The sequence below is a fragment of the Stegastes partitus genome, unplaced genomic scaffold (genome assembly GCF_000690725.1).
Source record: "Stegastes partitus isolate 25-593 unplaced genomic scaffold, Stegastes_partitus-1.0.2 Scaffold65, whole genome shotgun sequence".
Taxonomy (NCBI): domain Eukaryota; kingdom Metazoa; phylum Chordata; class Actinopteri; family Pomacentridae; genus Stegastes; species Stegastes partitus.
In genome coordinates this window covers 989520-1002905 of record NW_007577796.1, presented here as the reverse complement: position 1 = coordinate 1002905, position 13386 = coordinate 989520, and the positions used below count along the sequence as shown (strand labels likewise).

The window sequence follows — 13386 nt, the reverse complement described above, 5'->3', positions numbered from 1 at the left end:
CTCCCCAATATCAGAGCCTCTGTTATCTCAGACCTAATCTTTTCCTACTTAAACAAGAGGTTGCTGGATTTCAGGTACAAGTAGACTGTGGGTTTATTACTGTTTTCTTGACAATAGCAGATTTTGATTCATATTAATGTCATTAGTAATGATCAACAGTACTTATTCACTTCATGTCTAGGATGGTGGTGGACCTACTAAATCTCTTTGGATACTGGGCCTCCTCAGTGAAAAGGCACCGCTGGGATTCGAACCCAGGATCTCCTGTTTACTAGACAGGCGCTTTAACCAACTAAGCCACGGCGCCGGTACCCTGCGTAACTAGCGTTAATATTCAGAATCGCACATGCCGTATAGCACATAATCAAGCGGTGGATCATGACGATCTATTGACAACACTATACTTATTCAAAACCTATGTCCCTCTGAGAGAAACATGGCATTGTTGGCTGCCAATAATGTAGGTTACACCTTGAAATCTTGAATTTCCCCAAGGGGTAGAATAAAGTATCTATCTATCTATCTATCTATCTATCTATCTATCTATCTATCTATCTATCTATCTATCTAGTCTGTCAATCGATCTAAAATTACTGCATTAGAAATAATACTTAGTGAGTAAACGTATTAAAGTACAGTCAGGACAATGTACTCTAAGTAGGCGATTACACGCATTTATGCTCCATATGTGATTAGATTATCACTGCTCATTGTTGATTAATGTACAGACAGCATTTTAGATGTGGAGGACCGCAACATTTCATTTATTTATTTTTTTTGGAACTGTATCAAAGATTTACTCTTACTATTGTTCGTGAGTATGATATAAATACAACATTTTTCAATTCGTTAATCATTCATTAATTGTTTTTTTTGTTTGTTTGTTTGTTTATATATACAATATTAGGTACAATATTTCTCAGGGATATGTAGAGGAGTGTAAATATGAAGAACATGAGAGAGCAGTTTGCTTTTTAAACCTCACAGTCTGCCGGCAGTACGTGACTGTGGCGCAACTCCATGATTGGCAGCTCCTTAAAGCAATCATTTTCAGGGGGAGGGCTTTAGCGTCGGATCTGTTTCCGGAACTAAATTCAGACACACTCACACAAACACACACGTGTGAGAAAAGCTGGCGTTCAACGCTGTCCGCTCTCTTCTGAATATCGCAAGGCACAGGTAGGTTATATCGGAATCTCAGTAACAAACAGCAGCGTTTTCCGCTTTGTTTTACCGACGTTTCCGTTCACCTTTGCCGTTAGAAACATTAACTTTAGCCGGCGATGTTAGCTAGCTTGTTGACCTGGCGAATTTGCTAGCAGCTCTTTGCTAAGTTTGGAGTGACGGTTTATATGTTCACTTTGTCTCTTAGTGCCTGTGTCCAGCTCAGGTCCGGTAAGAGGTCTCTGCAAGTGTTCAGCAGGTGGACGACCAGAAGTGTTGCTCAGGTCCACATCTGTCTCTTGCGACCTCAGCCCCGCAAACAGTAAGTCATCATTTTCTAGGCCAGTAATGCTGATTTGTTTGTTTTGTCATTACTCATACAGACAGTGCAATGCAGTCTTAGCAGCACTGTATTGATGTCATTGTAGCAGTTTTAGATTTTTAGAAACAAGTACAGCAGTTGAGGTATGTGACCAGTTATTGTGTATTAAATCTGGCTGGTGCATCATGCCAACATGACATTCCTCTGCATTGCTAACTTAGCAGGGCTATGTTAAAGAAGTGATTAGTATTGGCAAACTTACTAAAAGCTTAAAATACAAACATGTAAACAATATGTCTTTGGGTGTGCCTGTGGTCAGTGGGTTTAAGTTGATAACAGTGTAGTCGAAACATCCTGGTCCCTGGTTTAATTGCAGTTGGGGACCTGTGGGGTTAATTTTTTAGATTATTTTATCATTATTGTTATTATTATTATTATTATTTGCTGTCAGGTCTTTTCTGTCTACTGCATAATGAAGGCAAACAGTGTGCCACCGGTGTTAATTTCACAGATTTTAGAAGGTTCGTTTTCAGAACCCCTGAGGACATCATACAATTGACTACTGCTAACAAGTTAACAAAATTTAATGTATGAAATTACCAGACTCTCTCTTCAATTGTTATATTTGCCAACAGAATTGACACTCTGTCCTTTCCTCGCAGCTTGGCTCTGATGGCAGAATCAGAGCCCGCCCCTGTTCCTGTCCAAGTCGGAGAAAAAAGAGGCTGTCCAGAGGAGAAAGAGGAAGACACACCGTCAAAGAAACCAAAAGTTGAGGATGATCACAAAAATGGGGGTCCTCCCCACCAAGATGAGGAGGAAGAGCCTGAAGGGGAAGCGTGTGATGGAGAGGAGGACGGTGAGACCTTTGCTGACATGATGAAGCATTGCCTCACTGAGCTGGATGTGGGCATCCTGAAGTATGTCAGTGACCATGAGGGCTTCTCAGGTATCCTGAAAGAAAGGTTTGTTCATCCTCTAGAGTCAGTAAAGGATTTGCATCGTTTGCCTTAAAAATATTTGGTTTGATTTGTTTAACAGATGATTTCTTGTGGTTTGTACGCAGATATTCTGATTTTGTTGTGCATGAAATCAACAAACAAGGCAAGGTAGTGCATTTAGATGACTTCTCTATCCCAGCAGAGGCTGAGGTAAGACATCAATTATGTTTGTTATTAAGATTCACTAATATGGTAAGGTCTGTAAGTGTACCAGGAAGAAAATATCAGTCTACAGTTATTTGTTAACTTGTTGAAAATGGTAAGAGACAAAACTTGTTTTAAACTTGGTAGCAAGTCTTAGATACATCATACATAGCTCAGGTTTCATTGCAGTAAAGAGTTCTGCACCTTTATGGAAACAGCACAACCATATGTGGAAGTAGAGAGACTTCAAAAATATCTGTTGTGCAGTTTAGCAGAAAATGCTATAGTTTTAATGCCATAAGTCATAAAAAAAGAAAAGACTCAAGTCAAATTGCTTTAATTATTTATTTTACTAAAATTGGAAAAAACTGCAGTTGACATGTGCAACATTTGTGCCAACAGGTCTCTATACTATCGATTATTCTCTACTTATGTTTTAATTTGTGTTAATACTTGTCTCTGATCTGCTCTGTAAGCACAAACTTCAGCCAAAAGGTTTCCAAATTTTTGTCTTGTGATTTTGATCACAGCTTAGTCACTGATTGTTTCAAAGCTTTGCCAAAGAGTGCAGATTTTTTTTCTGGTTAGCACAAATGGTTTATTTTTGGTGAATTTTTAAATGAGACATATAGGGGAAAAAACAATTTTGAGGAAATACCATGATTTTAAACTTAAATTTGATTGCGTTTTACAATGTACACGTCACAGATGAGTAGTTTAAGGACCATCGAAAAGTTAAGTCATTTATTCTCTCGGTTTTTTGCAGTTTCTGGCTTTGGTAAATGGTTAAGAGTTAACATGTTTTTCAAGCACACCGTTTGGGGTTCAGAGGATTAAAGAAAATCTTTACCTGGTTTAACAGTACTTTCTAAGATTTTTGTGTCGTGTTTCTTGTGTTTTAGGAAGTCCCAGAGGTTGAACAGCAGCCAAAGGAATGTGACGACGTGCTCACTGAAGAGCAGAAAAAGCAGCTAGGGGAGCTGCAGCTCTTCAAGAATAAAGAGGGAGATGTCTCCATTGAGGTTAGTTTACAGGAGTGCAGCCCCCTTTTAAGAAACAAAATGCCGTCATTTGAAAAGAACATGAATGTCTTTTAAAGCTTTTATGTAATTTCATCACTCATCTGTTTAACATCTGTAGGTAATGGATGATACAAAAGAAAAACGAAGGCTAGTCCACATAGCCATTAAGACTCAGTTTCCTGGTCTGGAAACAAAGACAGAAGAGAAGGAAGGGAGCAAGTTTATAGTGGCCTACCATGCTGCTGGGAAGAAGGCTTTAGCAGGTATGTAGAGAGGAAACTGAGCCAGACCTTAGCTGTAAACCATCAGGGCAGAATTCTCAACTACAAAATTAATTTGATGGTCCAAGAAAGGATTTACTGCATGTCCTCCTTACTTCTGCTTTTATGTTAGCTTCTGCAGTGCATGTGATCCAGAGCAGGAAATTATAATGCATGAGATGCACCTGTGCATATGCATGGTCAACACACCTGCATGAGTCTTCATAGATATTTACTCATAGTGGTTCTTAAACGAGCATCTCTTTGGTTACGGATTGACTTTTTAGTCCAGAGGAATGTTCCAATGAAGATTTTGACTGAACAATCTGAAAAACAGCAAAGATTAGCAGCGCCATGTTGGTGCTTTTAAAATCTCTGCTGCATAAACCATTTAAAAACCTCACTCCACTCTGAGGCCCATGCATGAGATCACACCCCTGACAGCTCTTCCCGCAGTCCGTCAGAATCTCTTTCTTAGTAACATTATTCTATCCTCCTTTTGCTCTTCTCTGGTGGATAGAAGTCAAAACGACTGCAGGTAAGAAACAATTCTCCACATAGCACAGAGGAAGGGATTAAAACTAAAGTAGAGTAAGGTGTTGGTAGTTAAAATATTCTATGTTGTAATATCAGTTTAATTATATTTCCATATTGTCTTGCAATGTCGTTATTGGATCAGTGAGTGAAAAAAACAATTAGCAACTGATTAAAAGCTGAGGTATTTGGAACACTGCTCAAATGTGTGGAAGTGCAGAATCTTTAAGGGTAATGCTGGAATATTGGGAGAATTTTTAAAGAAAAAGCAGTTTGTGCATTTGAATAATTCTTCCTCTGTTTTTCATTACATTTTTTTCTGTCTCCATAAAAGCTCCAAGGAAACACTTTTGGCCCAAAAACCGTGGCAGCTTCTGCCACTTTGTCCTGTATAAGGAGAACAAAGACACCATGGATGCTATCAATGTGCTTTCAAAGTTCCTCAGGTCTGAAAGTAGTGCTTTTAATTAGCTTTGTAAAGAGTAGTAATCCTTTTAAGATATAGATGTTAACAGCTGTATCACATGTCATACTGTATAAATAATGATGCATGTTTTTTTAGGCTCAGACCCAACATGTTTTCCTACATGGGAACCAAGGACAAGAGGGCCATCACTGTGCAGGAGATAGCAGTGCTCAAGTGAGTGTGTAGTTCTGCAAGAATACATACATTCTGTAACTTTGTGTAGATGATCGTAAATGTATGTGTTTGTTGTTACTAGGTAGATAATCTGTGGTGACTCGGCTTGTTGCACAGAATCAGTAATTAAAACAACCTTTTCACTGTTCACTTAGGATCACAGCAGAGAGGTTGGCTCACCTCAACAAGTGCCTCATGAACCTCAAAGTTGGAAACTTTTGCTACAAAAACCACCCTCTAAAGCTGGGGGAACTGCAGGGAAACCATTTTACTGTGGTCATCAGGTCAGCAGCTGTTTTACTGATGTAATATCTGACTTTGCCATTTGTTGGATGCTGGTTTTCTGTCCCCAAATGGACTAAAACGACTCTACATCCAGGAGACTGCCATATTTATACCTAACTTATGAATCACTACCATTAATTGACACGTCTCTAGTACTCATGGATTTTGTTAACATTTTACAAGTCCTTTTTTAATTAAACATGTCTTTTTTAAATAAATAAATAAATAGTGATTCAAAATGGTCAGAGTGAAAAATTGTTCAGGTATACAGTGTCTTGTTTATCACTAACTTTTTGATGACAAAATGGCCTGTTGTTTTATACGTCGATGCATTTGCATATCAGGAACATCTCAGGTACTGATGAGCAGGTCCATCAGGCCATGACATCCCTCAGGCAGACAGGATTCATCAATTACTATGGCATGCAGCGCTTCGGCACCACAGCTGTGCCCACGCAACAAGTTGGCAGGTGAGGATGTCATGGCATGGAAATGCTTGCATGAATTGTGACAAGATGGTATAAATGATTACACAACATAATTTAAAAGGCTTGTAAACTCAAGTGTTTTCTTTTGCTTTTGTTTGGTACAGGGCTATTCTGAAAAACGACTGGAATGAGGTGGTGGATTTAATTCTGAAACCTCGTCCTGGAGGTAATGAAAGTGCCTCACTCTCTTTTCCTCTGTCTGTGAAGTGCTTCAGAAGTATTTCAAACTTGCCTTCGTCTTGATTGCTTTCTACAGCAGAGAAAGAATTTCTGGTCCGCTGCAGGGAGGAGTGGGCAAAGACTCAGGACCCAGAGGCAGCACTGAAAAAGTTGCCCAATAAACGCTGCGTGGAAGGACAGCTGCTGAGAGGCCTGTCTATGTATGGGAAGAAAAACATCGTGACTGCCTTTGGACTGGTTAGTTTTCTATCACTAATGCTGCTAGGCTGAAATGATAACAAGAAAATAACTTTTCTTCAGTAGCAAGTCAGAGTGCTCTTTTAAACAAGCTATCACTAAAATATAATTACTCTGGGCAGATTTGTGAATATGTAAGAACACTCCACTGCTTTAATATTGCAGTCCTATACCATTACTAACCCACAACAGAAAAACAGAACCGGATATATCTTTTTTTTAATTCCACAAATTCATCTTTATTGACAAAACCTAGTCTCTGTGTTATCCATAATACAACTTATCTGTTGACTTATTGATCAAGGTGCCGCTAGCCTCAAGCAGAGAGAAGGTGTGAGCGTGTTCAAGTGGCTTTACTTTATCAGGTGCTCTCTCACTTCCATTTTCTTCCAGATCCCCCGTAACAACCGCCTGATGTACATCCACAGCTACCAGAGCGTGGTGTGGAACACCATGGTCAGCCGCAGAATCGAAGCCTTCGGCCTGAAGGCTGTGGAGGGCGATCTGGTGCTCAGAGGAAGTAAGTAATTCACCTTTTTATTCAGCTGCCTAACACTGATTATTAAAGGAATACTCTTGCATTGTGAGAAATGGGCTTGTTTGCTTTCTTACCTGAAAACAAAACAAAAAAAAAAGACAGATTGCACCTTTTACATTTTGGGTTTTGTACAGACTCATCAAACAAGATATAAAATGTCTTCAGCTTTAGAAGGTGGTAGGTGGTGTAAACGCAATCTGTACAAGGCGGCCATAGTCTGAGGAAAAAATGAATTTGAATCCACCTTGTCCTGTCAAGCGAGCCGGAAAAAGGGAAACGGTAGTAGCGATAATGAAAGCTCATTCGGTAACATTGCATCTAATTGACCTGTGGACTACAGTACGAAGCAAGTTTAATGGGTTGGTGAAGTATATTGAGCCTAAAGCCAGAGTTTTTAGCGTCACAAACATAGCTCTCTTTTTTTTCTCGACTATGTTCTCTGTGAGCACTGTAGTTTCTCAGCCAAATTAATCTGTTACATCTGCAGACCTGTTAAGCCATACAATTATAGTACTACTAAACAAAGACATGCAGTTACAAGAAGCAAACTGTTTTGCTTTGACACAGAAACTCACAAGTAGCCTATTCATTTTGTGAGGTATAGATGTATAAATATGTCATTATGCTTGGTCCTGATGTACTGCCAAGTCTTTTTTACACTGCTGGTACTGCAGCTAATAGAAATCAGATTAGAAAATTGAATAGTCTATTGATGTTTGTTGCTTTACAAAGTACATTTATCTCTATGTTGAATTTTTGCCCTGATCATAATTTCTCTGAAGAATACATAAGACCACTTTAGATGTTAAGCAGGCTCAGTGTTTTCAAACCCCACAGATTATTTTGCAGTTCCTCCACCTCCATTAAAAAGCAACCAAAGCATTTCCACGTATTTAGTTCGTTGCGGGGGCTGCAAGGTGGCACAGTTGGTTAGCACTGTTGCCTCGCAGCTAGAAGGTTGCTGGTTCACGTCCCGATGGGGCCACCGGGATCTTTCTGCGTGGAGTTTGCATGTTCTGCTCTCTCCGGGTTCTCCGGCTTCTTCCCACAAGGGAGGAAAAAACATGTTAATTGGTGATTCTAAATTGTCCGTAGGTGTGAGTATGAGTATGCTTGGTTGTCTGTCTCTAAGTGTGGCCCTGTGATAGACTGGTGACCTGTCCAGGGTGTCCCCTGGCTTCGCCCCAAGTCGGCCGGGATAGGCTCCAGCCCCCCTGTGAATGAGGATTAAGCGGTGTATAGATAATGGATGGATGGATAGTTCGTTGCGACCCACATATTGTATGCAGAGGAAAAAGCGACAGTCAGTATTTATATGATTTAAATAGACTCATATCAGGCGTGGAAAATGCACTTAATGTCACAAGGTTTCAATTTATAAACTAAGCAACTGCATTTTCATCCTTTTGTGGATGTTTTAAAGGAACTGTTGGATTCTGATGTTTTCTATCTTTTTTTTGTTGTTTTTTTTTTTTTTGTTTTTAAAGCTGCAGCACATGTTCTGACTGCAGAGGAGGCAGAGACTCACTCCATCCATGACATTGTGATGCCACTTCCTGGATTTGATGTCATCTACCCCTCTCACCATAGTAAGAAGTGGCTCTGTGTGTGTGTTTGTTTGCATCTAACAGAATAGCTGTGGAAAATAACATGTTGTGGTTTTAACGCTAATGTATGTGCTATGGTAACGCCTGTTCCTCTTTCTTGTAAACACAACAGCTTTTTTGAAACTGTAAGCTTAAATTGGATAGATTTTAAAGTAACTTATGTTCCTGATGAAGAAAAAATCATGAAATAAACAATCTGAATGGTTTAACAAAATCTAAAATAAATGACAAAAAACAAATGGAAGTACATCAATATCATTAAATGATTATATTGCGCGGTCAGTCATGCTTGTGTGTTTCTGTCAGTTGGTAAAGGTTACAGGGAGATGCTCTCTGCAGACGGGCTTGACATCGACAACATGAGACACAAAGTGAAGGACTACTCTCTGGCCGGAACCTACAGACGCATCATCATCAGACCCAGTGATGTCACCTGGTTAGCATGAACTATCTCATCTTCAGACAGCATTACTATTGTGTCGGGTCCTTTTTATAGTCGTACACCAACACTGTTAAAACAATGATATATGTGTCACATACCACGGTGTTTTGAATGCTGTGTTGCCATGTTGAGCTGTTCACTGCAACATTTTCCCAGCTGTCCTTCTAATAACTGGCATGTTGTGGTATCTCTGCACAGGGAGGTGATTCAGTACGATGACCCCCGGCTCTCTCTGGTGCATACTGATTTTGAGAAAGTAGAGAACAAACCTGCCCCTGTTTTCAACAAAGGTAAGTTCGTTTTAGGCCCGTTTATATTATTGAGTCATTTTTGTCATATGGTGGATGATTAAGACGTTCCAAGAATGCACCTATAAAAAGCCAGAATCGCACCTTATAGACAGTTGACCACTATTCCCTTCAAGGAAGTCTTCTTGTGCAGCGATACGTCATTCCCAGGGCTCATTTGAAATGTTCTGGAAGTCCAATTCTGACCACTTGCATTTGCAAATTCACCATGGACACAGATTAGAAATATATAAACTGAACATGATAAATTGAGGACAAAAGGTAGCTGGGCTGTTGAAGGACCACAATGATTAATGCAGTGGAAAATTCCCATTTTGCGGAACAGAGTATTGTGGGTTAACAGGCATTAATGAAGATTTTTATTATGTGTATTAAGTGTTTTTTTTGTTTTTTTTGACAACCTACTTCATTCATTCCTTCCTTCCGACAGAGGGCAAGTATCGAGCTCTGCTGATGGAGTTCTCTCTGCCTCCTTCCACCTACGCTACTATGGCGATCAGAGAGGTCCTCAAGTTGGACACGAGCATCAAGAAACAGACGCAGCTCAACACCACCTGGTTCAACTGAAGCCACTTTCAGGCATGAACTGGACTGCTACTGCAGGCTGTAAAGCACCTGCCTTCTGTGGCTACTTACTGTTGTGAGTGTTTTTAAGTATAATATGTGTGTGAGAGCGTTATTGGGTTCTGTATGAACCCAAAGGTCATTTCTTTGAAGTACAAAGAGCAACAATTTATCATTATTCAACTTTTTTTTTTCTTTTTTTTTTTTTAAACAATGTTTTTACTTGCTCTGAATGTTTCTGTGCTGCAGTGATTCAGCATATTTTGACAAATGATTTAAGTAAACCTTTTGCTGTCAGGGTGCTCACACATACAGCGATCCCTGCTGCTGGTTTGTACAGAAAGATCCATTCTAGTTATTTTTAGCTTTGGGCTCACAGTGTGAAATGGAAACATTCTTGAAAAGAGAAATTAAAATTGTTGAAAGTTTAATGTACAGTGTCTATAATTCTTACATGAAAACATTTTATTAGAATGATGATGTGTCTTATTTAGTTTTTCTCATTCCATAATGAAGGTTTTAGACATTTATTTAATAATGAAGCTGGTATATCTGGGTTCCTTTTTTGAAACCTGCATGTAGGAAGGTGTCTGGCTACATGATGTAATTAGGATGGCATTAACACTGTCTCCCTCTACTGGTCATCACAGCAAAATATCCTTGGACTTATGTATTTTGGACTCTTATCAGTCTGCTGCTGGTCAAAACAGGCACTGTTGAGCTGACCATCTGGTGCAGCAGCATATGCCAGCTGGCAGGATACAGCTGCCCTCTCCAACTAAATGTGGTTACTAATCATGTTATTCAACCTGGGGTTGCCCTTTTAGTTTTAAATTATTTCTCTGGGTTTATGTTTCAATGCTGTACCATATGTGACCTGCTGTACCAAAACAGTTAAGAACACCTCATCCTGACTAATAATGCCAATGGAAAAAGTCACAAGAAAAGGTACTGAAAGATGCACTAGAATTTTTATTGTTATACCCCACTGATTTAAACTCAATTTGGCTTTTGTAGTTCACATTTAATGGCAGATCTTTAGATTGAAATATAAACAAAAGGCACTCTCCACCACATATAAAGCCAGAACGACCAATTAGAGCCAGCTACCACTGTCAAACTGTAGCACTAAAAATACGCTAAAGCAAAGTAGTTACTGTTTTGTAATCGGCTGGGAAGCACATTATCATTCAGCCGTGAGTCTCTTCAAAAATGGAAAGAAGTGGACCTGCTATGTTCTGTATTTGAATGTCTGAGCAGAGAAATGCAGTGCAGTTAAGAGGCTGCATGAGGAAAATGTAAAACTGTTGGTCTAATCTGTCTGTGCTGAACAAAAGGCCTTCAGAGGCAGGTGTAGATCCCAGTTAATATGTAGAGGATCAGTTGACATGAGATAAAGTGAATGAAGAGTACAACCACGGAGGTTATGACCCGTTTTATGATGCATTCGTACATCACCAAAGTGTCGTAATGCACCATCAATGACATAATTCCAGTAATACTACAGTATATTTCATTTAAAATTTGTAAAAACAAAGCTGTAGACCGTTACTTCTTTCAGAGAATGTTTAGCAGTTATTACAATGGATGATTAACGTTGACATATGGGAACACTGTCATTAAATCAAAGCTCAAAGGTCCAAATTGTCGCTTTTAAGAGTCTTTAACCGTATTTTCAGGTCTTCATTTGCAAAAGAATCTCTGAAAAGCTAGTAAATAAGCCTCTTTATAACTATTTGATACTGTATTGTTAACTGTGTATACTCTAAGATAAAGCTACAGAAAAAGCAATTTCTAAAATAAGTACATATTATTTTAGTGAACAACCCGTTTGGGGGGGATAATGAAGTGAAGAACACCTGAGGCACATCATGAAAACCGCCCACTATCTACTAACTTTTCCTCAATGTGTAACATTTAAACCAGCAATCAAGCACCAACAGAGAAATTACAGAATAAATACCTTCAAATTACTTATACGTTAAATGATTCACCCCTCATCAGCTGCTAAATGTTGTTAGGACCACCTGATTTTCTTTTTCTCAAGGCAAATGCAGGGCACTGTTATCACTACCAGGAGGCACACAGTTATCATAGAAGATCTGGAAGGAGTTGCCGACGTAAGTTACTCTCTTCAGGAAGTCCTCCAGCTGCTTCACCGTCATTTCTTGAACTCTGTCGCCGTCCCTGTCGTTAAGCCCATGAGCTGCAAACACAGGGAACTTTGAGCGCTCAGAGTACGGGGCGTTGTGGTCAAAATCGACGCAACAGTAGGCCGACCAGAGGTACGTGGGGACGGCCAGGCGGTTGATGTTCTGGCGGCGGATGGTGTGCCCCGAGGTGGTGACCCCAGTGACCACGAAAGCCGTGCCGCGGCAGTAGTTGTTGAGCCGCCTGCGGATGGTGTTCTCATGGTCTTTCCAGGGACCGATGTTGAATTCTCTGACCTGAGGAACCACGTTTGTCAGAGTGTAGGTGGCTGCTTTGTCACTGGGGTTGGCCTGGTGCTCGTCTGGATTCAGCTGACCCCGTTCGAACATCACAGTGTCGGAGTAGTCGTCCAGCACAGCCTGAGCATCCTCAAAGTTCTTATGAACATATTCTGAAGGGAACTGCTGCATCTCTCTTGAGCCAGACACCGTAGAGAGCTGGTGGGATCAACATTGCTGTTATTTAAAATGAAAAAGATACACAGCAAAACACTGCAAAATCTCTTCCTTTAAACATTAGAATTTCTGCTTCTTTTAATCGTATAAGGGTAAGACAGCAAATCCAGCAGCCATCCCTACCTGTGGCTCATACATCCAAGGCACATCAACTTTCTTAGAACCATCCGACCGCTTGAAGGTGTACGCAGAATAAACAGGGATGTGGTTGAAGGTGTCGTAGAGGGTAATAAATCGCGCCTTGCCCTCATAGAACTGACAAATCATTTTAAATGAGTGCTGCTCAAGCCCTCGAGGCAGCGTCCCCATATACAGGAACTGCTTACACTCCGGTGAAAGGCTTTCCTGCACCTCCGCTCCTGTCGTCGCAAGAATAAGAAGACAGATGAACGTTTGATCTATGCTGTAGACAGTCATGATGAAACGTGCTGCATGTATGTCTCCACGGAGCATTTAATCCCTTTGAAACGATGTCCTGCTGTGTGATCTCTGCCTGCTCTGTGGCTCCTACCATTTCAGGCCTATTATGCAAATCCTTATCTTATTCCCCTCTCAAGTAGCCAAACCATCACTACATTTAAAAAGCCAGTAACCAGGTCCAGTTCCATTCAAAGGAAGAGGGAAGTTCAAACACATATTTTAAGGTACTAGGAATTATGTGATGTTGAACAAATTCAATGAACTTACTGTGCACATGCAGCAGCTGGTTTTATCCTCAGTCAGAGTTAAAACAAAGAACAATACATCATTTGAAAGCAGAAATAATTCTGCCTAAGTAAAGGCGTGTAAAACTGTGACAGTATACGGTAACTGGCTTGAATACAAAACCGAACACTGCGTAAATGCCTTGCTTGTCTGCCATGTTCACATCTCTGTAAATTTGATTCAGTGTCACTTTGATTAATTCTGACTTTTGAGAGTAAACTTGAATCAATTACCTTTTAGAAGAAGTCAGGTTTGAGAGAGTAAAATAACTATCAGTGG

General features: G+C 40.0%; 2 protein-coding genes and 1 non-coding gene across 3 annotated transcripts; 1 reads left to right on the top strand and 2 right to left on the bottom strand.

Annotated features, from left to right (window-relative positions):
- Positions 1 to 233: 233 nt before the first annotated feature.
- trnat-agu (transfer RNA threonine (anticodon AGU)) lies at positions 234 to 307 on the bottom strand. Its single transcript has one exon. It is a non-coding gene; the product is annotated as a tRNA-Thr (tRNA).
- A 785-nt stretch (positions 308 to 1092) lies between these two features.
- pus7 (pseudouridine synthase 7) lies at positions 1093 to 10167 on the top strand. Its single transcript, XM_008276131.1, has 17 exons — positions 1093 to 1179; positions 1373 to 1486; positions 2149 to 2451; positions 2553 to 2637; positions 3534 to 3653; positions 3772 to 3916; positions 4782 to 4893; positions 5010 to 5087; positions 5243 to 5371; positions 5717 to 5842; positions 5965 to 6026; positions 6117 to 6277; positions 6671 to 6797; positions 8303 to 8404; positions 8729 to 8858; positions 9063 to 9154; positions 9603 to 10167. Exons 3-17 carry the CDS (start codon positions 2159 to 2161, stop codon positions 9737 to 9739), a joined length of 1899 nt encoding a protein of 632 aa, XP_008274353.1. The 5' UTR covers positions 1093 to 1179; positions 1373 to 1486; positions 2149 to 2158; the 3' UTR covers positions 9740 to 10167.
- Positions 9932 to 12851, bottom strand: LOC103353254 (endonuclease domain-containing 1 protein-like). Its single transcript, XM_008276132.1, has 2 exons — positions 12526 to 12851; positions 9932 to 12384 (listed from the first exon to the last, which is right to left on the bottom strand). Exons 1-2 carry the CDS (start codon positions 12817 to 12819, stop codon positions 11779 to 11781), a joined length of 900 nt encoding a protein of 299 aa, XP_008274354.1. The 5' UTR covers positions 12820 to 12851; the 3' UTR covers positions 9932 to 11778.
- Between the last annotated feature and the right edge of the window lie 535 nt (positions 12852 to 13386).

What these genes read in the sequence shown, in the direction of transcription:
- pus7 (XM_008276131.1), top strand. Translation starts at nt 2,159, where the DNA reads ATGGCAGAATCAGAGCCCGCCCCTGTTCCTGTCCAAGTCGGAGAAAAA. An exon ending in CATTTTACTGTGGTCATCAG is followed by an intron (nt 5,372 to 5,716) that starts GTCAGCAGCTGT and finishes TTTGCATATCAG; the next exon opens with GAACATCTCAGGTACTGATG. An exon ending in AGACCCAGTGATGTCACCTG is followed by an intron (nt 8,859 to 9,062) that starts GTTAGCATGAAC and finishes ATCTCTGCACAG; the next exon opens with GGAGGTGATTCAGTACGATG.
- LOC103353254 (XM_008276132.1), bottom strand. Translation starts at nt 12,819, where the DNA reads ATGACTGTCTACAGCATAGATCAAACGTTCATCTGTCTTCTTATTCTT. An exon ending in CTTGGATGTATGAGCCACAG is followed by an intron (nt 12,385 to 12,525) that starts GTAGGGATGGCT and finishes TGATCCCACCAG; the next exon opens with CTCTCTACGGTGTCTGGCTC.